General features: G+C 41.5%; 1 protein-coding gene across 2 annotated transcripts in view; it reads left to right on the top strand.

Moving 5' to 3' along the window:
* Positions 1 to 25,451, top strand: part of grin2ab (glutamate receptor, ionotropic, N-methyl D-aspartate 2A, b) — a 131,693-nt gene that overhangs the window by 24,936 nt on the left and 81,306 nt on the right. For both annotated transcript variants that reach the window (XM_082535270.1, XM_082535271.1), the window contains exons 3-4: positions 8,415 to 8,639; positions 8,733 to 8,891. In XM_082535270.1, coding sequence (XP_082391396.1) covers positions 8,415 to 8,639; positions 8,733 to 8,891 — 384 coding nt within the window. The remainder of the gene's footprint in view (positions 1 to 8,414; positions 8,640 to 8,732; positions 8,892 to 25,451) is intronic.

The following is a 25,451-nucleotide window of genomic DNA, read 5'->3' as shown; positions in this document are numbered from 1 at the left end:
AACGGAGTTGCAGAAAGGTGCGACGAATAAGGTGCCTAAGAAATACAGCAAGCTGTCCATACCTGAGGCCTTGGAAACTGCCAAGCAAAGACTCACAGCCTTGGCCAGCCGCTTGAGGAGGTACACCAGAGAGATAGAAGGCAGGAGAATAAACCAGCTGTTCTCCACAGAACCAGCAAAGGTGTACTCTCAGTGGCAAGGGAACAATAAGAGAACAGCACCACCAAGGCTGGAGACGGAGCAATACTGGAAGAGCATATGGGAGAAGGATGCAACCCATAACGGCAATGCTCAGTGGCTAGAGGATCTGAGGGCAGACCACAGCGACCTCCCTGAACAGGGTCCAGTAACCATCACAGTGGCAGATATCCAAGAAAGGGTCTCCAGTATGAAGAGTTGGACAGCACCAGGGCCCGACATGGTTCACGCCTACTGGCTGAAGAAGCTAACTGCACTCCACGAGCGTCTGGCAGCACAAATGAACCAGCTGCTAGTTAACGAGAGACACCCGGAATGGCTAACTGAAGGCCGGACGGTCCTGATCCCCAAGGACCCCAAGAAGGGACCGGTCCCCTCCAACTACCGACCAATAACCTGCCTCAGTACTACATGGAAGCTCCTGTCAGGCATCATATCGGCTAAGATGAACAGGCACATGGGTCAATACATGAGTGGGACACAGAAAGGAATTGGCAAGAATACCAGAGGCGCAAAACACCAGCTACTGGTAGACAGAACAATCAGCCGAGACTGCAAGACCAGACTGACCAACCTGTGCACTGCCTGGATTGATTACAAGAAGGCCTATGACTCAATGCCCCACAGCTGGGTACTGGAATGCCTAGAATTGTACAAGATCAATGGGACCCTAAGAGCCTTCATCAGGAACTCAATGGGGATGTGGCGTACAACACTAGAGGCCAACTCCAAGCCCATAGCACAAGTCACCATCAAGTGCGGGATCTACCAAGGAGATGCTCTGTCCCCACTGCTGTTCTGCATAGGCCTGAACCCCCTCAGTGAGATCATTAACAAGACTGGCTACGGATACCGACTACGGAACGGAGCAGTTGTCAGCCACCTCCTGTACATGGATGACATCAAGCTGTATGCCAAGAGTGAACGAGACATCGATTCACTGATCCACACTACCAGGCTATACAGCAATGACATTGGAATGTCGTTCGGACTGGAGAAGTGTAGTCGGATGGTAACAAAGAGAGGGAAGGTAGTCAGAACTGAGGGGATTGAACTACCAGAAGGCAACATTGCAGACATAGAGGACAGTTACAAGTACTTGGGGATCCTGCAGGCGAATGGGAACCATGAAGAGGCCGCTAGAAAAGCTGCAACCACCAAGTACCTGCAGAGGGTCAGGCAAGTCCTGAGGAGTCAGCTGAATGGTAAGAACAAGATCCGGGCCATCAACACGTACGCCCTGCCCGTGATCAGGTACCCTGCTGGGGTAATAGGCTGGCCAAAGGAGGAGATAGAAGCCACTGACATAAAGACAAGAAAGCTCCTTACCATGCATGGAGGGTTTCACCCCAAGTCCAGCACCCTGAGGCTGTACGCTAAGCGGAAGGAAGGGGGCCGGGGACTGGTGAGTGTCAGCACCACAGTCCAGGATGAGACAACGAACATCCAAGAATACATTGGGAAGATGGCCCCAACTGACCGAGTGCTCAGTGAATACCTCAGGCAGCAGAAACCCAAGAAAAAGGAGGGAGACGAGGAACCATCATGGAAGGACAGAGCCCTGCACGGTATGTACCACCGGCAGATAGAGGAGGTGGCTGATATCCAGAAATCCTACCAGTGGCTGGACAAAGCTGGACTGAAAGACAGCACAGAGGCACTAATCATGGCAGCACAAGAACAAGCTCTGAGCACAAGATCCATAGAGGCTGGGGTCTATCACACCAGGCAAGACCCCAGGTGCAGACTGTGTAAAGATGCCCCAGAGACAATCCAGCACATAACAGCAGGGTGCAAGATGCTAGCAGGCAAGGCATACATGGAACGCCATAACCAAGTGGCCGGCATAGTGTACAGGAACATCTGTGCGGAGTATAACCTGGAAGTCCCGAGGTCAAAATGGGAGATGCCCCCAAGGGTGGTGGAGAATGACCGAGCTAAGATCCTGTGGGACTTCCAGATACAGACGGACAAAATGGTGGTGGCTAACCAACCGGACATAGTGGTGGTAGACAAACAGAAGAAGACGGCCGTAGTGATCGATGTAGCGGTTCCGAATGACAGCAATATCAGGAAGAAGGAACACGAGAAGCTGGAGAAATACCAAGGGCTCAGAGAAGAGCTCGAGAGGATGTGGAGGGTGAAGGTAACGGTGGTCCCCGTGGTAATCGGAGCACTAGGTGCGGTGACTCCCAAGATAGGCGAGTGGCTCCAGCAGATCCCGGGAACAACATCGGAGATCTCTGTCCAGAAGAGCGCAGTCCTGGGAACAGCTAAGATACTGCGCAGGACCCTCAAGCTCCCAGGCCTCTGGTAGAGGACCCGAGCTTGAAGGATAAACCGCCCGCAGGGGCGTGCTGGGTGTTATATATATATATATATATATATATATATATATATATATCAGAATCAGAATCAGAATACTTTATTGATCCCTGGGGGAAATTATTTTTTGTTACAGTGCTCCATTTTAAACCAACATTAAGACAAGACAGACAATACGCTAACTAAGAATAGTACAATATATACATATATATACATACATACATACATACATAAGTCACTTATAAATAAATATTTGGAAAAGAAACATGTGTAGTTGTAGCAGCAAACAGTGTGTTAAGTGGATGCGTTGTACAGGGAGATAGCCACAGGCAGGAATGATTTCCTGTGTCGTTCAGTGGTGCTTTTCGGTAATCTCAGTCTCTCACTGAACGAGCTCCTGTGACTGACCAACATGTCATGGAGTGGGTGGGAGGTGTTATCCAACACTGTCTTTATCTTGGACAGCATCCGCCTCTCCGACACCACCTTGAGGGAGTCCAGCTCCATCCCCACAACATTGCTGGCCTTACGGATCAGTTTATTAAGTCTGTTGGCATCTGCTGCCCTCAGCCTGCTCCCCCAGCATGCAACAGCATAGAGGATCGCACTGGCCACAACAGACTCATAGAAAATCCTCAGCATTTTCCGGCATATGTTGAAAGACCTCAGTCGCCTCAAAAAATAGAGACGACTCTGGCCCTTCCTGTAAAGTGCTGTGGTGTTTTTAGCCCAGTCCAGTTTATTGTCAATGTGTACTCCAAGGTATTTATAGTCCTCCACAATGTCAACACTGACCCCCTGGATTGAAACTGGGGTCAAGTGTTTCCTGGTCTTCCTGAAGTCCACGATCAGTTCCTTGGTCTTTGCCACGTTGAGCTGCAGATGATTCTGCTCACACCACGTGACAAAGGAGTCGACCACAGCCCGGTACTCTGTCTCATCATCCCTGCTGATGCATCCAACCACCGCAGAGTCATCAGAAAACTTCTGAAGATGGCAGGTCTCTGTGCAGTGGCTGAAGTCTGTGGTGTAGAGGGTGAAGAGGAAGGGGGAGAGGACAGTCCCCTGTGGTGCCCCTGTGTTATATATATATATATATATATATACATACACTGTATATATACTGTATATACAGTGTGTGTATATACTGTATATATACTGTATATATATGTGTGTATAAAAAGGCAAGCTCAGAGTTTTTTTTCTTTTTCAAGGATTCCACACCTTTTAAAACATTTTCCTGAAATATGCCCCTGAAGACGTCACACTGCCATCTGCAAGTTTTTTCCAACTGAGACACAGTTTAGCACAGACTGGCTGGTAATGTGACGAGCATGGTTAGCTTCTCACAGTAGTATTGCAGCCAAATAAAACTTAGAAACAATAAAGGTGGGTGGCCAACTCTTCTTTTAACTTCTGTGCACTATAATCTTTCCAAACGCTGAACTGCTCTCTTCAACAGAGACACGGACTCCTTTTTCTTCATCCTTCTCATATATGTATGCATTATGCACTGGCTGCCAGATTCTTAAGACAACGCTGCTAACATTGCCAGTCTCGTCAAGTCATAAGCAAGTATGAAAGCCGACATCAGTGCAAGTTTTTTTGGCGTGCGTGTTATTTATCGACCGGGTGCATCGGCCTGGAAGCGCAGTATGAGATGCAGCTTGTGTGCATCCAGCTTGTGTGCCTCTCTTCTTAATGCAAATGCAATTAGCATTTAAGGGACTGCGCAGACATCAGAGGGAGAGTGCACATTTTGTGGTCGACTACACATTCTGGTACATTTATTAAGGCTCGCCCAATAGTCAGGGGTCAGCGTTGGGAGGATGAGTCTCAGATTTGAAATGAGCTGTTAAAGGAAGGTTGTGCAGAGTAGCAGGATGGAAAGCTGAGATCATTAAAGCTGAACTTGAACTTGACACCAGAGCTAATTCGAGCGAAGCCACTGTGGAGATTGTGATGTTGATCTTGATCTAAGCTGCCGTGGCTTTTATTTCCCCAAACATTTTATGTTCCGAGTGACTCCTGCCTCACATGCTCCAGTAATTTTCTAACTTAGCGTTTAATCAAGACCTCAGTAAATGGTTCGGAAAGTTAAAAACTTCTTTTAATGGGGGACCTTTATTTCAGTATCAGCACATTTTTATTTGCTTTTCTAGGCTTGATTTCTTTCTTGATTTATCACCCCTCTGCATCCTAGTTTCACTGTTGAGGTGCATCTTTGGAGATCTCGTTTACAGGCGGAAAGCACCTAAAGACAGTCCCAGTTACTGATAATTAGCTTCTGCTTTAGAAAATCAGACGCTAATTTCATGCAGATTCAGATTGCCAGTTCAAATATGCACATAAATCTGGCCCTGACACTAATATTTTAGAACCGGGTATTACAGGGATAAACATACCAAACTGAAAATATATATATATTTTTATGATAAAAAAAGAAGCTTTTATGTATCACTCACACTAGAAAGAGGGTGGTGAGATATTTTAGTTTGGAAGTTGTTGTCCTGTGCTACCACCGGGGCTGTGCATATCAAAAGAAATGCTAATATGTTTTAAGTTATTGAACCCTGAGAGTGCGGAGAACAACCTACCAGTTTGATATAATGCAAAAAACCCTGCGTTTGTGCTCCCGTTAATGTGCAGTTTAACGTTTTCTCTCGCTAAAGAAACTCGCCCTTAAGCAAAAGTAGATTTAATAGCGATCGCTGCTACATGCTTTCTCAGGAAAAGGGCAACACATTTCCCAGGTGTTTCTGTACCAATACCGTTGAGAACAATATTATTGCTACAGCATGATGAAGAGGAGCACTAAAGAGGCCTGTTTTACTGATTTGTTATTGGACTCATTTTCTTCCTCCCTCTCTAAGCTCTCCACTGCAGCTGCATTGTTGCTGACCACCGATTTGACCATATTCGAAATCTGACTGTATAATACAATGTTGAGCTCTTACACTGCACTGAACACTTGACATAGGAAGGTTGTGCCTAAGGAGGTAGAGAAGGCTGGGCGCTAATCAGGAGGTCGGCGGTAGGGGTTTCGATCACTGGCCCTTCCAGTTTCTGAGCACGATGCTGAATTCCAAATAGCCCTGATGGATCCATCAGCGTGTCAATGTGATAGATGAGAGTTTCATGTGTGTGAATAGATAGATTTGAGTGGTTAGTCAGGTTAGTAGGGTGCTATATAAATGCCTGTCAGCTTTACGCATATGACAGCAGATCCTTATTTAGAAAAATAGCAAGACAAATTTGATCAACTCTAACACGAAGCAGCATTTCCACACGCACAATTCAGATTTGTATGACAGATGCCTAAAAGAGAATCTCCACCAAAAACTGTTTGCATATTTGTGCAAATGACTTTTGTCACTTAAATTCCGTCAGTGACTGACTAAGCTTAATCTGTTACAAGAGGCCTCTGAAGGTTTAAGGAGAGATATCGAGTGGAATACCACTTTAAGGTATTTTGGGGAAACAGCCGTATAACCAAGAGCATAATTTGTGTTGTCATGTAGAGGCACTATGTAGGTCTGCTTCATTGGCGATGAATGAAAGGATGAAATTGTGGACTGATAGATTTAAGCAATTACGCCCACATGAGCTTTATTTAATAGGAGTTGGGGCTAACATTGTTGAACCACAAAATGTGCTTATATCCGAGGAAAATCACTCTGGGTTGTGTTACAGCATGCACGCAGACATCCTCTGATTCACTGTCACTGAAGCTGCGGCTTGAGGGGCCCGTTAATGCGAGATCCTGCTCGAACATTGGGTGTGTTGTCTCGATTTTTGACAGATACATCATTTTCACAAATCTAGATTCAAGTTCAGCTACGAAAACAAAATTTTTTGTTCTTTTAGACGAGGCTTATTTCCTGCTTGGAGGCAAACTTGTTCAATTTAGAAAGCATGTTTAATAATCACAAATGAAAAAGCTCCTTGCAGTCTGTTCCACTGCAGTAAATCAGCCACTGGGGGAAAAAATAAAAATTCCTTTTCATAGTCATTTTTTTAAAGAGTGAACACCAATTTTTGTTGGCAGAGAATTATCTCACTGAACATTTTACTTCATTAAGATCTTGCTTGGCCCTCATCTGGCAACATTAGCATGAATGCTAACAGTTATCCCTCATGACACATCACAGGAGTCAGAGGATGTGATTTTAAGCACAAATGCAAATCCTCCAAGACAGCGTGAGCACTCAGTGACCCAAAGTTTTCCAGCTACGTTGACCGTTTTGAAAACTGCGGTGCAGCACACTCTGACTCCCAGTTATGTTAGCTCTGATGCTAACTCCAGGGAAAGTTAGTGTAATCTTGTCCCATTGGTTGGAGCTGACACTAATTCCCTGGGACAGGAGTGTAGCGGTGTGTGATTTAGCGGCGTATGCTAAGTGCTGCTGGAGCTCCGGGCTAGTATGTGGGCACCAGGGCAGAGAGAGCAAGCTGGGAAAGTACTGCCTTCACTAACTGGCCTGATTAGACCGGGTGTGAGATGACATGGATCAGATACACATACTAACCCAGCTGGAAAGACAGATTGGGAAAAATTAAATAAAAAGAAAAAACAACATGAGTGCATTAAGAGAAAATGAACAGATACGGATGATTAGGAGAAATGGGTGGAAAGTTAAAAACCAAGAGAGGGGAAAATGAAGAGATAAAAAGACAGTAGGTTAATTTTGTGGACGTGATGTTTCCTCCTGGGGTGTTTTTCAGCTCTGCTGGACTGTGGCGGTGTAAGAAATTGGCTGAGATGCAACGTAGCATTTGCATCATGGTTTCATTAGCTCTCATTCAGCCCAAGGCATTTCACACTGCATTTCCTCTACTCATCTGCTTCTCTTAGATCTGCTCATATTACAGAAAAAAGAAGGTAATACAGAGTAAGCTGAAACAGGGAGCAGGAGCTTGTCTCAGACTAGAATTTGGTTAGGATATAGAGCTAAAGAGCATTTTCATCTCAGCAAATGTTACTGATTGATGCAGACACTTGTGTGGGCCTTTAGCACTTTGGTTTCCTCTCATATCCCCCACCCCAGGAATGAGGTAAAATCAGATTATTTATTTCGGGGTTATTTTATCTGTTAATAGCTGGCACTTTGCTGTGAATACTGCCTGAAGGCATAGATTGTGTTCAAATAAAAGCAGACAGTGGAAGGGAGATTTGGGGCATCTCATGAAGGCCGATTAGCGGTTAGTTAGGTTTAGCCCTGGTCTCCATGCGGTTGCCGACTTTGACACTGAAAGAAGTTATTTTTGAACACTAGAGGACAAAAAGAGGATGATGGGCTTCTAGTCGCAGTCATTTCCTATCATCTAATCTTTGGTTTTGCACTTGAGATTAATCATTAAATGCATCTGAGTCACACTGTGTTTAGATAAATAAAACCCAGTCTGTGAGAAAGCTTTGATATCACTTCTGTGCCTTTTGAAGACATGTGAATACACTGCCAAAATTTATCCTGCCTATTAGGGAGTAAAGTACTGTAGATTTGAACATGTTCTTGTTTTTTTATGACTCAAAATCATTCTTTACATTAAAATAGTAAAGATTTCACTTTTTGTGGCGGAAACTGTGTGACTTGTTGGTTATTTTACTTAAAAAGTCTTGGCTATAGATTTTATGATCTCCAGGATTATTATTTTAAGATTTAAGATGTTCATAAAATATGAATATACAGGTATTTTCTTACCTTGACAGTGCACGGTGCTGCATCTCTCATCTGCACCTGTGACATGCTGCTGATAACAGGCAGAATTTGTCAAGGTAAAGAAATATTGTTACAGGCTCAGTATATGAGCCCCGCCATCATTTCAGGAGTAAAATGTTCTGTTACTGGTTCTTATTTGTATTGATGTGTGTGTGTGTCTGTGTTTTACAGGGTATAATGGGTGTAGTGGGCTGGATGTTGCTCCTACTTTCCCATATGATGGCGCCTGTGGCATCCCAAAAGCCCCCAGGGCTCAGCGTGGGCGTGATCATGGGCCAGACGCGCGCCGTTATCGACCAGGATCTCCGACCACCTCGGCGCCCCGAAGATGCGCTCGATGTTTCCGTGGTCACGCTGAAGATGAACCAAACAGACCCAAAGTCTGTGATTACACAGGTGAGAAACGCATTGGCATTCACCAAGCATTACACACATGAATGCATCGCCTGCCACAAACTGATACAAGAGTTTGTTTTACTTTGTCCCAAGGTGTGTGAGCTTCTTTCTCGCACTCGTCTCCATGGCATCGTGTTTGCTGATGGCACCGATCAGGAAGCCATTGCCCAGATCCTTGACTTCCTGTCCGTTCAGACTCAACTTCCAGTCCTGGGAGTCCACGGAGGCTCCTCTATGATTATGGCTGACAAGGTCAGTGACCTGACGCAATGTTGGCCATTTCGAGGACACACATGCAAGGCGGACTGCTTTGCATACATCAGTGTTTGTTTTTTGGAAGTGAAAATAAGGACCCCAATTAAGTTTTGTTTTCCAGATGTTTGTGGCACTGATATAGTCCATATAGTCCACTTGGTTTCCAATATGAAAAATGTTAAGCTCCATGCGTTACACATGTGAATTGCATGTTCTCAGCTGGTAGGTACATGAGTAAAAAAATCATTTGCTTCCAGTGAGTTACTTTGGGGATGCCTCTTTGAGGTTGTTTGTCTTATAAATGAATGCTCTAGATGAGAAAATAATACACTGGGAGGTTTCTGAATGATGTGTGTGCTATCAACAGCTCCATCAGATTAGTGTTTGTTTAAGTTGAAAGTGGAAATGCTGCTGTCAAAGTTAAACAGAATTTTAATTGCTCTGAATTGATGGCTGCTATCACCCGAAGTAATTTTATGTTAATTAGGCTTTTAAAAGGTTACAAAGTGCACATTTAGAAGTGAGGTGTTTGTAAGGTCAGAAGACGCCTTTGCATGGAGCACGCTGCATCCTCTGGTACATCATTTTTATTTTAGCAGATGATCGAGGATTGTTTAAATATGTAATAATGCATTTTCTGCTTTGTCTAGAACTGGGCTATGCAAAGCCTAACCCCCCACCCCCAAAGAAAACCAAAAGAAAGAACAAGAAAAAGAAATCCTGAGCTGTATGTAGCTGTATCATGTCTAGTGCTCAGTGGATGCAAGAAAAAACAAAAACGACAAAACAACAAAAAAACAGATTTCTAGTTTTAAAAGAAAAAAGAGGAGATATCTTTTAAGAACGGGTATTTGTGTGTTTGTGTGTGTGTGTGTGTGTGTGTGTGTGTTTGTGTGCGTATGTGTGTGTGTTTATTTTGGTGCGGTGCTCAGTGCAAAGTTAAGGATGTACATTGCTTTCTAAGCTGAATTCTCTCTCTGGTGCTGGCTCTGTAGACCTCGCTGACTGACAGACAGACAGACAAACACAACTGGTTCTTTAGCTTTTAAATCTCTCAGGGCACAGCAGCCAAAACACAGGAACCAATAACTGCCGCAGTACAGCAGCCTTTTGAAGTGCTCCTTGACGGGGGATGCAGTGCGCGAGCGTGTGCGAGAGAAAAAGACAAGAAAGAAGGATAACAGAAATGAGGAGTGAGGTAAAGGAGACAGAACTGGCTTGAAGGTGAGGGGGTCTGTGGTTGTAACGTGAAGGTCAGCAGTTTGGACTCCCCGCTGAGTTTATAACGATAGGGGAAATAAATAAACGAAACTTTTCTCGCTCTCAATCGCTGCCGTTAATGTTCCATTAAACAGGGTACTTAGCCCCCGACTGCTCTAATTGAACAGCTCGGTGGCCAAAAGTACAAGAGAGCGGTCATTTCTGGCAGCTCCCAGGTGTAAAAGTGAGTGTGTATGGCCTGTAACTAACCAGCTCCTCCACAACAGCTCCTGCAGGGTTTACCTGTAAATAACAAAGACTCCATGCCTGGTTTAAATTGGGGCAAAACCATCCCACTAGCAGGCAGGTATGGAAGAACAGTGAATGAGCAGATCATCGAAAATTCTCAGACATGCGGTTGCTCGAGTTCACATCTACCTTGTCAGATCAGAAATGTAGGGAAAGGACATGAGAGGGCACAAGTGAACTTCCTTGTGCGTGTTAAAGCTTCCTGTAGACACGATTGGGACTATAGGTTTTCATTAGCTATTGATATATCGTCAACAACTCACTTCAGTATTGCTGTCATTGCACAGACATGAGCTTTACTGACTCACTGACTCGTACGCCCTCCAGAGTGAATACACTTGTTATATTGACAGTGGAGGTAAACAGTGAACCAGCAGCCTGCGCTCACTACAGATGAATAACGACCAGAGTTGCCACCATAGCTAGGATTATGCACTTGAATTGGAAGGACTGTAATCTGCAGTCCACTGACATGTAGTCGTGATATTTTACACACTGTACCTTTAACAAAAGATGCGTATATTTTAAAGGGGAGACATGATCACCTCTTTGAGATAAGAGGTTTTTTATTGCATATTTGCAGATAAGGCGAGCCACATAAAAACTGCTACAATGCACATGGCATGATAATAACAAGATGTGGCGGCTAGTCATAGATAACTATTATTTTCTTTGGGAGGCAGATATGCTATGTAAAAGGCCTCTTTACACATTTGTGAATGGATACTGTTACTGTTCAGAATCTTAATAAATAGATACAAATACATAAATTCAACAAAAAATATTACATTTAAGAAACAATCAAAAGTTTGGTATTTTTATTTGATTAGGTGTAAAATATAGCTGGCATTTATTTGTTTATTAACCGATTGATTCTTTTGATAATATTTCTGAGCGTCAGACATACTGGTGTGCTACAGCATTTGCTGATGGCGCCTATTAAAAATAATTACAGAGGTGCCGAGGACTCTCAGTGAGGCTGACACATGCTTTGCACTTGATGCTCCCTCTGTGATCGTGACAGCTTCACAATAACCCCCTTCAGCACTTTTTTTTCAGCTCTATTAGCTCCCATTAATCTCACAACATCAGACACATTTAAGCAGGAATGGTCTGAAGACTTTGAAAAATAAAAACAAACCAACTCCAGCAAACATGATTTGCTGTGGAGGAAGAAAAAAAAAAAAAGTCTGGCTATGTGAAACATCTCTTGGCAGTGTGACCACTGCTTTCATACCTGCTGTCAGTGGTGTAGCGATAATCTGGAGGATCGAAATAAATCCCAGTGGGCTGGTAACAATTCAGCTTGATTACTGTGGACTAACAAACAATATTGTGCTTTTTTGCAGCTTGAGCGAGTCATGTGCTCTCTGTCACCACGTATACATACACTTCACTCTGTTAGTGTGCCAATCAAGTTTGTACTAGAGGAGTGGAAAAATGAGCGGATCCTCCTGTGGTACCTTGGGTATGTTAGCTGGCCACAGTGTCAGTTTAGACAGCATGCTTTAGATGGAGAGCAAAAACAGAAGGAAGAGGATGATGCCAAGAAAATACAGAAGAAAAAAAAAATTGTGCTCTAAAATAATGGATATACATAGAGGTGGGCAGTGCAAGTGTGAAATCCTTGGTGTTAAAGCAGTGTTAAGCTGCCAGAATGCCAACTTAACTGTCATGATTGTGTCACATTTCAAGTAAAGGCTTTCTCCAGTTGTCACTTTTATTAGCTATAAACAGGGATGGGCACTGCAGCGATCCATATAAACTGATAAAGAACCAGGGTGAGGTGACTTAAGGCAATGACTCTCTATTTAAAAAATAATAATAATAAAAGTGTTAAAACGAGGATTTATATATATATATATTTCAAGTAGGTTTTTTGTCAATTTGAGTTTGGCTCAGTTTTTTTTTTTTTTTTCATAGTAGTGAGAATGTAGCTTTGGGGGCCATTTTAAAACTGATCAGAACCATCAGTATCAGTGATTTTGGTCAACTTTCATAAAAATAATAATTATGCTTATTTTTACTCCACAATGTTTGTCTTAGAAGCAAATCAGGGAATTGAAATTCGTGCCCCCAGCCACCTTTAAAAAAAGCAATATTGCTTTTTAATGTATACATTTTTCAGATATCTTGGCAGGTTACCATATCTCACAGTTAAGCAAAGTCTTAAAGGTTGTTGTATGTGTACATTTTTCTGGTTTTGCAGGCTTCTGTATAATAAAGTACTGTAATAACATAACGGTGCATGACCACATCCAGTTGGCTTGGATAGTGCATGTATGTACAGGGATTATCTTTTGTTCAGCATCTTGTAGATTGGAATGAGGGAAGCTTGGAGACTTATGCGCAGGATTGTTCTGTCAGATTTATGGATTTCAAGAATCTTTCATGAATCCTTTGGAATTACCAGGATTTCTGAAGTGATTACTCATAATTTTTGGCCATCTTCTACTAAGTCACCAAAAATACAATGAGGTATTTATACTGTAAGGGAAAGGCAGAGGTCCTGTTAGTTTTATATATATTTTAGTGCTGTCAGTGTTAATCTCGTTAAAATGACGTTAAAATGACGTCATTTTAATATTTTATACATTTTAAAAATATATATAATTTTTTTTTTATTCCCCTCTCGCCACTGCGGGTGGTCTATCCTTCAAGCTCGGGTCCTCTACAAGAGGTCTGGGAGCTTGAGTATCCTGCGCAGTATCTTAGCTGCTAGGACTGCGCTCTTCTGGACAGAGATCTTGAATGTTATTCCTGGGATCTACTAGATTCACTCGCCTATTCATACTGTCATTATATTAATGCTGCTATCCTGTATATATTGTACATACTATTGTTTGAGTACTAACGATTGTTTTTTTGTACTTTTTATATTTTACATTTATATTTATTATTGAAACTTGCACCAAGGGAGTGGCACTCCAATTTCGTTGTACTCTGTACAATGACAATAAAGGCTATTCTATTCTATTCTATTCTAACTTGGGGATCACTGCACCGAGCCCTCCGACTACCACTGGCCCCACTGTTACCCTCCACATTTTCTCGAGCTCTTCTTTGAGCTCTTGGTACTTCTGCAGCTTTTCGTGTCCTTCTTCCTGATGTTGCTATCATTCAGTATTGCTACATCTATCACCTGGTGTGATAGACCCCAGCCTCTATAGATCTTGTGCTCAATAAGCAGCTGGATAGCGTAGTGGCAAGCAGTGTTGGTCAAGTTACTTGAAAAAAGTAATCAGTAACTAATTACTGATTACTTCCCCAAAAAAGTAATCCCGTTACTTTACTGATTACTTATTTTCAAAAGTAATTAATTACTTAGTTACTTAGTTACTTTTTTAAAACACGATTTACAACCTGAAGAGGTGATAAAGCGATAGATCTTTCAGCCCAATTCTACTTTTTCTGCATAATCCATCATACAAAATGTAATCAAATGGAAAAGTCTCTTTTTAAAACTTGTTTTATCAGTTTTAATCTTTTAACTTTATGCATCAAGCAAAAATTTTATTATATGCAACATTCTCTGACTTGAATAAATTAGTTTAACATTTAAACCTATTTTCTGCACATTCCAGCACATAAAATAAAAATCTTTTTTGTGTTTACACTCACTCTTTCAAATAGATGCAAGTAAAACACAGCAGAAAATAAATAAAGTCAAAGACTCAGCGGTCCTGTTGCTCTATTTTCACCTGTAAAGCAGGACTGCGGTAGGCGGAGGTTTACCCTGGTGCAGGTGTGCCGCAGCGGTCAGTTGAAGAATCCGCGAGTTTCTCTGTGAGTTTCCCATTACGTCGTAGCGCACTCGGTGCTTGCTTGGAAGTTTTGGGGGTTTTTTCACTGTAAAAAGAAGTTTTCTTCCCACGAACGATGGACGCTAATGTTTTTGTCACTTTTTATGGAATCAAACTCAAAGTAAGGTCAGTACTTCCACGCTTTAAACGCTGCACGCTCATACTCTCTCCCACAATCTATATGTGATCCATTGTTGATCTGCACACAGCTGTTGTCACTAACGGCGCACTCGCTTACGTCACTGTCGTGAGACATTCTCGCAAAAAATCACGGTTTTAGTAACGCAGTAACGCAGCGTTCCTACGGGAAAGTAACGGTAATCTAATTACCGTTTTTGCAATAGTAATCCCTTACTTTACTCGTTACTTGAAAAAAGTAATCAGATTACTGTAATCTGATAACGCAGTAACGCGTTACAAGTAACGCGTTACTGCCCATCTCTGGTGGCAAGACTATATGGAACGGGAGTTATGAGTTTGACTCCATACCAGGACTTCTACATCCAGTAAGGGTCCCTAGGCTAGACCCCCCCTATGCTAACTAAGCCTCCCTCAAACATGAGCAAGAGACATAAATATGAAGCAATACCGGCTCGGACGTCACACCTGGCAAGGTCCACGTCAGGTGTTGAGGAACAATTACACCCTGAGAAGTGGGCTGCTGGAACAAGATGGCTTAAGTGAGCACATATTTAAATGAACCGTCTACCAGGCTTTCATGTAGCTTCTTGCAAAGCACAAAGGAATTTTGGACTGCTTGTCATCAGTCCTCTTTAAATACAGCTTCTGACTTAAGATTGGATTAATGAGTGGATTGTTCCTCCAAAGACTGCACTGGATCTGGGACCCAAAGTAGCCCCCAACCATGATGCTCACTCCACCGTGCTTCACAGTTAGAACAAGTTTTCGGGGTACAGTTAATTTCATCCTTATCATAGTGTTGTGGATTTTTGTCCAAAGAACAAAGTGTTCTTTAACACCTACACCTACTTTGAATGTGTTTGCATGCTATCCATTCCATTACATCTTTTTTATACAGATTTTTCTCATCAATGATACATGAACACAGTTTTTGCTGGTGTTTTCTTGTCACCCTTGAGTTCTTTTTCAAATCTTTCAGGATTTCAAAATGTATTCTTGGTGTTATCTTTGCAGGACGCCCACTCCCAGGGAGAATTGCCTCCATTTGCTGACAGCTTGTCTTTGTGGATTGATGACCAGCTAGGTTTTTAAGAAGCTTTTGCAGCCTTTCCAGCTTCATATGTCTCTATAAAGATTTTCTAACCCCTTTAAAAGTTGTTGTCATCGAGGAATGCTTCACACAAAGCTATATTTCCTCAGAAAAGCAGACTTTGTCTTTAACCAGATTTTGTCTGCCTTTTTTTGTAGAGAGAGGCACCTCTGCAACCTACGCATCCAATCTCATTTCCTTAATTGTTCACTTACTTTTTCCTCAGTGTGTTCAGTAAAAAACATGAAAGGTATGGCAGTTTGTTTGTTCTCAGTTCAGTAATTTTGTCTTTGTCTATATTTGTGGCTTTGAGAATTTTATTATCCGAAATTCTGATAAGTCCTGGCGGTACACCTTATAAAAGAAGCTTTATACCTCAGGGTTATTCTGCAGTTGCACACTAGTAACAGACTGGCCCTCTAGATAGTAACCTTATCCACCATCACCCTACATTGTTATTGTACAGCAACATTTTGGCTGAAATTAAGTGAGTTAAATCAGCCTCTGCCAGCTGCAGACCAAGATGCTTTTTTTCTCCTAATTAAAGACAAACAGCTTAGAGATCTGTCCACTCTTTCCAGCTGTCTTTCTCTCTCTTTTCCAGTCTCTGCCTCCTCCTCATCCCTCATAATGCGTGTCAGGGGATAAACAGTGGGAAGTTTGATGTTGTGCAGTTAGGAGAGAGACATGGTTAGGGAACGTGGAATGGATGTGGACAGAGTGTATGTGTAAGCCCGGGAGAGGAACAGGATTAGTTTGGAATGCTGTGCTTCCATTTCAAAGAAACTGCTTTGGGAAATAAGACATGTTGTTGGCTTTACCTCAGCCTCATATATGCTCGCTTATTCTCTGCCAGCCTTGTTCATCTCGACTTTAAACTTTCTATTTTCACATGTGTGTGTGTGTGTGTGTGGAGGGGGGAGCAGAGGGTCACAGTGTGTAGGAACAGGAACATGCTGAAATGGAGGGTTGTGAATTAAACATGCATGTTCTTTCTGCTTTGCTCTGCCACTGTGGTCGGATGCTACTCTTAGTGTCTCTGTATCTGCGTGTGCATGTGTGTGTGGGTGTGTGTGTGTGTGTGTGTGGATGTGTGGATGTGCACGTCTGTCCCAGCCTGGGATGTCCCATATCAGTAGGGGCCATTTGCCCAGGTTCTCTGCTGCGACTCTTTAATATTTAACACCTGCTCCCCTCACCTGCTGTCACTTGCTGAAGACACATTACTGTGTCATTCACTCGCTGAGCTCTTCCACGCTTTCACCTCTAATTCTTTCCCTTTCTCTGCCATTTGTTTCCTTCGTATCTCCCTGTCTCCTCCAGTCCTACGTTTCTTTCTGAGCCTCCTCTGCTTTTCCCTTCTCCCACACATCTCCATTTGTGCTGCCACCTTATCCTTCTCTCTTCTGTTTTTTCATTTTATCCACTCTTACTTCCGTGGTTGTTATTCTCAGAAGGCTCAGGTTGTGTGAAGAACAGCCAGCCATGTTAGAAGGATTTGGGAAGTCTTGCTGGCCTTGAAGCCTGTGAAGCATGCTTGGATGATGGCTTTGTGGGTCTGTATGTGAGAGAAATAACAAAAAACCTCAAAAGAGGAGGGAGGGAAAGAGAGAGTAGCTCGGTTAGTATGGTTGCAATGGTGACTAAACCAGACTACATCATTTAGTCCTGTTTTCCTGGCTCCTGTGCTTCTCTGGCTCCACAGGGTTTGATGCCTGGTTCCTTGAGCTTGGCTGAGCACCACTTTGACACAACCGACTGGCAGTGTGAACCACATTTGAGGTCTTTTTCTCCAAATATAGTGAATCAATTATGACTAATTAAAAAAATATGAAGTATGTCCACACTAGCAAAGGTCTTTATCCACACTAAAATACCTGAAAAATAGGAAGCCTCTTCTCTGTCTTATTGTTTTGGTCGACAAACATCTAAGCAGCAACATTCACAGCAAGCAGATGCTGTGTATTTCAAATGTAGGTTAAAGAAATTAAAAGAGGTCTTCAGTATTTTCTGGAATAAACACACTGTTAAACATGGCCAGAGTCTGAAATAATGAGGCCGGTGTATTTACATGTAATTACTGTGAACCAAAGGTTCAGGCTTCATACTGCTCGCTCAATTTCTGACAGGATTTTTCATACTCTTGGCTTTTTATGATATCAGAGAGAGTGAATATCCTTAAGATCCTGCCTGGCTGTTTTCACGAAAGCCCCACCCACCTCCTATTCAAACCAATCAGAAGACAGTTCTAAAGAATCCATCCATCCAATTTTTTCTGCTAATCCAGTTCAGGGTTGCTAGTCCAGTTATCAAAGGACGAGAGGCAGGTTACACCCTGGATAGGTTAGCAGTCTATCACATGACTAATACTGTCTGTCACACACGATTATATTATACATACATTCTATATGTATAATATAAAATATATGTTATAGCACCCAGAGTGTAAATATGACTGAGTTGCAGCCATCTGCGGTGGGTGAGTTGTGCCCATGCCTATTTCACAGTAATGTCTCTCAGTTTTATGTACAGAAATTCATTTGTTTTGTTTCCAAAACCTCAGTTTTCCTTTTACACTGAGATGTTTTTAGAGTCATTCACTTTGGAGACTGTTTTAAAAAATGTGTTTAGTGAATGGAAACTCCGGTTTTGTCAACACATAGGGGGAAAAATGTGTTTACAGTTTCTGTTTGGCACTTTCTTATGGTAATGCAGTAAAAAAACTAAAACTAAAACTAAACAATACCACAATGTGGGTCATATCACGGTTATCCTGGAAATAGCCCCCATTATGCTGATATTCTGTTCATCAAGTCTGTGAATGTGACATAGCTGACGAACAGACTTTGACTTATCCTAAGTGCACAGTGAAGTCACCGTTTGCAGAGGAGCCAGACATCTGCCAACTGATGCAGCACATCAAAGACTATCATTGCTTTAATGTTACACACCTACCCTTAAAAGTGGTGATAAAATAATATATGTGGCCACTGCCAGCTCATCACTAGGCAGCATTTTACTGCTTCAAACATCAACTTTACCGAGTTCATCTAAGGTCATTTCCTGTTGCAGCATTTGCTGTCATCAGCTGACATGATAAAGTGTATCAAAGCTGTTACCAATAAAAATAATACCTCGTGTGCATTCAGAGGTACCAGTAAGTGCTACATGCACTTAATATTTGGTCCTATAGAACTCTTTAATATCTAACACTGTGTGTGTGTGTTGCCACCTTTGGCATGTTCATACTTTATATCCAATCTGTTTCTCTTTTATAAAAAAAAAACAGGGTTACTTTTACTACGCAGTATAATTAAAGATCCTATGTGCTTAACTCAAATAGAAACAAAATTTTTATGGCTTTTTTTCCATTGTTGAACATAGAACAGCACAAAATGTGCACTGACACAAATCAGAAAATGGACAACTGAAAATGAGAGACAAACAAAAAGACCAAAAAAACATCACATTTGTAGCATATTTCATTAAAATTCATCAAAATTGTTTGTGGGTTGAAGAAATATATTTGAAACTTGAAAGATTTAAAAAAGCAGCTGGTCTATGCCCTATTGTGTTAAACAGGATATTGGAACTTGGCTGTCGGGTGGCGAGGTCACCATTTCCAAGAAGAAAAAGAGCTGAAGCGCGTCTCCTCGTCATGCTGTTTTCTGTTGATGCTTTTTTCATTAGAGCCTCAAAGTATTACAGACTGTTTTAATTTGCTGGGTGTCAAATTCTGCCATTTTGTAAAAGCTTCACTGCCATCATCAGTTGTGGTCGGTCTCACTCGCAACTTGTCAAATATGAATGCTTGTTAAGGATGTTTTGGCATCTCAGTCATACTCAATCGTTTGTCAATGTGCAGGATCAATGTTGTGACGGATGATATACCACAATCTTTTAGATACCATGTATCTTTTACTAAATGTAACAAAGTGGATTTGGTGAAAACACAAAGATCCCCCGGCTCTTGTGTAACGTTAATCGACATCATCATTTTTTTCTTTTTCAGTAAAAAACTGAAAACTTTTTGTGAAGTAAAGTCAAGTTGTTAAGTAACCCTGACATGACCCCACTGCTCTGCAGTCCTAAAGCTTTGAGCTGAGCATTTTTGCTACTTCCAACCCAGAGTTTTAAAATTGGACGTGACAGTAAAGCTGTTCCTACCTTATTGCCTTATTTGTCTACAGTAGAGACAATAACTTATGAACTTATGAATGAACATCATGTTGTATTAAAATGGGCGCCCTGGTGATGAGGTGGTTTCCACTGTTGTGTCCCAGCAAGAGGACCATAGGTTTCTGTGTGGAGTTTGCATGTTCTCTCCAGCTTCCTCCCGCTGTTCAGAGATATGCATGGGGTCAGTCTAAATTGACTGTAGGTGCAAATCTGATGGTTGTTACAGGTTGTACCTTCCCTGAAAGCTGGGATAGGCTCCAGCCTCCATGCAACCCTCAATTAGACAAGTTGAAGAGAATGCATGGATGCCGTTTTATATATAGTCTTTAAAAGTCATACATACAGTATGGTATGTATGACAGTGGTATCTACCTATCTAAAACAATATCAGAATTTTGCCCTCAGTAACCACATCTTCAGCTTTGACACGTCTCCCTTTCATCATCATTACCTTTTAACTTGGAGTGCTTTTTATCTGTGAACAATGATGTTCTCTCTTACTTTTGTTCTTACCTTTTAGTACACGTTCCACTTTCCTTGTCCTTGAATTTTCTGTTTATGAAGTTTGATTTTCTGTAGGTTGTCCTAAAGAAACCTACAACAAACTGGCAAGACCTTACAGACTTGTTAAAGATCAATCTGGGAATTCATGCTTTTGCCGTCCATTTCTGTGGAGAGATAAAAAGAAAAGAAAAAGAAAACATTGCTCTAAGTACACGATTGATAAAAAAAAAACATATAAATTTTACTTGACTGGACCTCCTTTGAGATATTAAATCCAAATTCAAGCAGAAGGCAACTGAGGCACAGTAGTAAGATAACAAAAACATGGAGAAAAATAATACTCTTATTCAGTTCTGGTGCACTGTGCTTTACACGCATCTTTTGATTTTCTTTCTTTCTTTTTTCACCACCATCAATGAAATGGATTTTGTTATTATAGTAATACAGTTATTAGTGAAATGTTGATCACAAAAGGAAAAAGATGCTAGAAAAAAAGGGGAAAAGACATATAACAACAGTCCCTGTTTAAAAGTCGACGTTTGTAGATATAAGCACGTTAGCAAAAGTTGCTTTTCATTTAATCTGCACACTGCTGAATGAGCGGATCACTGCCTTGAAGGATGACAGAAGAGCAATCCATTTGTTTCCGTTAAACAAAAGCTCCTCTGATCTGACCTTCTGCTCCCACTCTTCACATGATTGCTTTAAGTGAAATAATTTGCATCCAGTGATGTGGACGACCAGTCTGAAAGGTCAACACAATCCATTAAAGCCATTCTACTTTGGTTCTTTTTACAGTTTATCTATTAAAGGACCCTGGATATCAGTGCACAATGTATTCATTACTATAATAGACTATAATAGCTATTTATTCAGTGCTATCAATTAAGAGAATGAGTGTATTTACCTGGACGTGACTTTAAACTCTATATTTATACTCAGAAAGGATGGCAGGCACACACTTTACATCTAAGCTATGGCTGCTATTTTTACTCAGGGAATATGTCAGTTTTGATAACTTACCCACTTTCTATCCAAAATTACAAATACAGTACATAATTACAGTAAGAATACAAACAGTTATGGGTGAGGGGAAACATACAGTATACTATCACGATAATTTGCGTCGTGACATCAATCCAGGGACAATAAATATCAATATTTTATTAAATAAATTAAAATAAAAACTCTGGCAATACTATAAAAACAAGGGCTCATCTGATGTACCACCATCCTGTGAGAACGTCAGCTGAACAAACTACATCCATCACTGGTCGCACTTAGCTTGATAAAGCTAGCTCCTAATTCACAACAAGCTAATGTCTCAGTCACATGAGTAAAGAGAGAACAGCAGTCTCCTTGTATCTACAAGAAAATCAGTGGCTGCCTGGTGATTGTGTTGAATTCTTTCACATTCTCCCACTGAATGCAACCCTTGAGTGAGTGACTGAGTGATTACCCATAGCTTGAGGGTGTTTCACACTCATAACCACTTTTGTTTACAAAGTGATGGCACAGGTCACCAGGTAGGATCATCCAGGTCATGGTAGTCTTAAGAGCTTGAAAAGAAAATGAGAAGTGAAACATCTTAAAACAACGTGAAGAAGTCCAGTTAACTTCTTTTTGAGGTCTTTTGTCTTCATCAATGAGCATAGCTCAAGAAGACTGGACTCATCTGGCTTTCAGCTGGTTGTATTTTGTTTGGTTGCTGAGTTCAAATGTAATCATTAAATGTTTCTGATCAGTGTTTCTATTTAATGTGATTTTATTTCATTTAAACAGCGGTAGATATGTCATTTTTGGCTATTTATCTCAGTTAATTGCTGTATTATCAGAAGCAGATTAAATGTAATTGCTAACTTGACCCCATTCAGTTGCAGACTGATAGCAGACAGGATCTGTCTTATGGCAGCATTAATGGCAGGTTGTAGTGTGAGTGTTGATATGCTTAACGATCTCATTTTGCAGTAAGAAAATAGCTGAAGTATATGTTACTGGAATACTGTTAAAAGCAGTATTGAGAGTTAAGTATTGTGATAATATCATATCGTTGGGTGTCTGGTGATTCCGACCTCTACGTTATGCACAATTGCAGCTTTTGAAATTATACATGCATTGGTTATGATGAAATTTAGTTTAATTTTGCCTCCTTTGTATGACAGTATAAACAACCATTTGTACCAATGACTCCTTTAAACAGAACTACGAATATGTCTTTTAAATAAACCAAGTTAACTTGCTTGTTCAGAAATGTTTTATTCCATTTCAGAGCCTCGTTATTGTATTCAAAATGTTCGAAATGTCAGTAAAATGACTCAGTATGAGGAAAATGGAAAGAATCTCAGCTATTGTGATGCTCAAGCACCGTCATATTCCCATCTCGCTGTGTGTCGAGCTAAGTGCTAAGCACGCAGCAAGATGTTTAGGATCAGGCTCTGCAAGTAATCCCTGCTTTACCAACCCTTTGAAACACACATTTTAAAGGACGTGCAGATTCACTTTTTGTTTACTGTTTTAAGCCAGCGATTGTAGTAACACAGAACCATTCTTTGCGATGATGTTGTGCTAAAAGTCCGTAGATGTAAAAAGCCTTTGGTGATCAGTTGGTTTCTGTTGACACCAGGAGCAGAAGTGCTGTCAGTCGCAGCTGATATTTGACAGAATAGTCTTTAAGGTCCTGGCTAGTGGTGTTGCTGCCCAGCCTAAGCCTCTGCTTTTTTCCTATTGTGGTGACTCAGGCTCATACAAGTCAGCTTTGACACTGACAACGCCTGGCGTTCATGGGGGCAATGGTCTGCCCTTTTTCCTCTTGGGTGCAAATTGCCCTTTTCAAGTAGCAATCAAAACTTTTCAGGCCTTGCCCTGGTCCTTTCATAGTTCATGACCTTCTCTGGCTCAGCTGAGTTAGAATTAGAGCTTTTATTTATTTTTTGCCCATGCCCCTGAAAACTGCCTGAGCAAGGCAATGCTGACAACCTATTATCAAATGTGAAATAATCCATAGCGTCATCTGCTTGCTTATAGTGGGAAGTCATTTTGGCTGTCCAAAATGCCGATGTCAACTCGGGTGCCCTTAGCTCATCAGAGCTGAAGGAAAGGGAAAGAAAAAACCTGAATATTATCTCAGAAAAAAACTCCCTCTGCACTTCTCTCACCATCAGCTGAAGTCAGAACATGTCACCGGATTCAAACTACTCTGCTACATCTGGCCATAGTGATAACAAGTAAAGGATGTGTCGTTCCTTTGGCTTAAAGTTGGAAACCAGCAAAAATTACTTGCATCGCAACAGCCAAGCAATATGTGTCCACATTAAAATGCTCTATCTCTAAAAGTAGAGAGAGAAAAGGTTGGCACTAAATGCTGCCATGGATTTCCATCACGCTGACACATGCAGCCAACGCAAACAGGTAGAAGCAACATCGATCTTTATTAGACTTAGCTAAGCAAGAAGTCTCAATAGAGAAAGCATGGAGAAGCAAACCAAAGTGTTGTGTAACAAAGGTAAAAACTAAATGAGACACAAACTAGTGGAACTGACAAAGCCTAGAGATGAGGAACACAGACGTGGAGTGGCACAGCGCACACAGGCAATCTGAAAAAGACTGAGGGGAGTGCAGAGCAAAGTACAGAGGCCTGCGTTAGGATAAGGAGGTAACTTCACTGGCTCACTTCTCTGGGGCAGGTTGTGTTTGTGATAACAGGCCAGCAGGTAAGAAATCGCAGCCTACTGGGCAATCAGTTCTCTGGAAAATAGTTACAGTTCCTGAAAGATCCAGTTGGCCTCGGTGCACAGATGGTAAGACGGTCAGTCGTTATAGGAGACGTTAAAGTCTTTGTCTTTCCCTGATGGAATTCAGTAGAAATATATATATTCTCACGAGAAACTGTTTTCCTTACATGTTTCCCTGATGGTTACAAACAGTTTTTAAAAACCTGTATTGTTCTATATGCCTTAATGCAGCACCATATGCTACTTAAAAGGTTTAATTCTCTTTGTTCTTTACCTTCTCTCAGGTGTTAGCAGCTAAGGGCTGCTGGAGCTGTAGGAAAAGGCAAAGAGTGTCTTGCACACTGTAGGAAATTCTGTCCATTTAGGGCAGAATTAATTCAGCAGGAGAGGCTGCACTCTTGTAATTATACTCAGATCTTGCCTGTGTTTTAATGATGGGGCAGTGATACTAATAATTCTAATACCTGACGCAGTGGGCTTTTTTCCCAAGCTTTTCTTCTTGGCTTTGAATGTCTTTATTTGCAGTAAATAGAGCTTTTACATTCAAAGGCCTTAAAGCGCGCAAATGTTCTTGGAGGGCTTTTTAATACTACAGACCTACATGCCATGCACGGTGCTTTTCACATCACCACCACTCACGCAGCGCTACTTTGATTGCAGCAGCTGTGCTCCTTTTAGTCTGCGTTGTATCTTTAACCTCTTTGGATTTTTCTAATATTATAGGTTTCCGTTCTTTTATGTGTGGAAACCCTGGGTTGATTTATCGAGTTGATAGCCTCGTCTGTGAAAGCCTGACGCTGCCTGTTGATGTTAGGGTAAGTGAAGCCAGATAAGGATAAAGATAGCCTTGTTTTGGTGAACTTCAGGTTAAACTGGGGTTGCTCAGGCAATCAAAAAAGGAAGGACGGAAGAAAAATAACACAAAGACACACAAAGAAATTCACCAGCCACTTTATTAGGTACACCTTCTTACTACTTAGTTGAACCACCTTTTGTTTTCAGAATGAGCTGAATTCTTTGTTCACCAAGGTGTGCTGGAAACATTCTCATAGATTTTGGTCCACATTGACATGATTGCGTCACACAGTTGCCGCAGATTTGTCAGCTGCAGACCTTTGATGTGCACCTCCGGATCCACCCCATCCTAAAGGAGCTTTTTTTATTGAGCTCTGGTAGCCATTTAGGTACAGTGATCTCACTGGCATCCTTACAAAACCAGTTTGAGATGACCAGAATAACTTAATCTGAATAATAATAAGTGAATAACATGAACATGAAGACTCCTAAGTCAAGACAACAGACTCCATGACAAACATTGAGACATAGAGGGGCACTGGGTTTTATTAGGTACCCTTAATACTCATCCTGACAGAGTCTGTTACTACATAATGTGTCCATCTTCCACATGGAGGAAATAAACAGATTCAAATGATATCTTGCAGAAAGATCCGAGTTGCCTTGATGTATCAAAAAGAAATCAATAAAACTTCACTGAAGTTTAATTTCACACATCCACACATTTCACATCAGTAGAATCTATGTCTAACTTTACGGTTCGTCCACCGATTCATTAATTTTAAGCAACAACAACAAAACCCCT

Source organism: Aulonocara stuartgranti (genome assembly GCF_965226115.1).
Source record: "Aulonocara stuartgranti genome assembly, chromosome: 6".
NCBI classification, from domain to species: Eukaryota; Metazoa; Chordata; class Actinopteri; order Cichliformes; family Cichlidae; genus Aulonocara; species Aulonocara stuartgranti.
The sequence above is the reverse complement of the archived record's forward strand: the minus strand, read 5'-3'. Positions and strand labels throughout refer to the sequence as shown.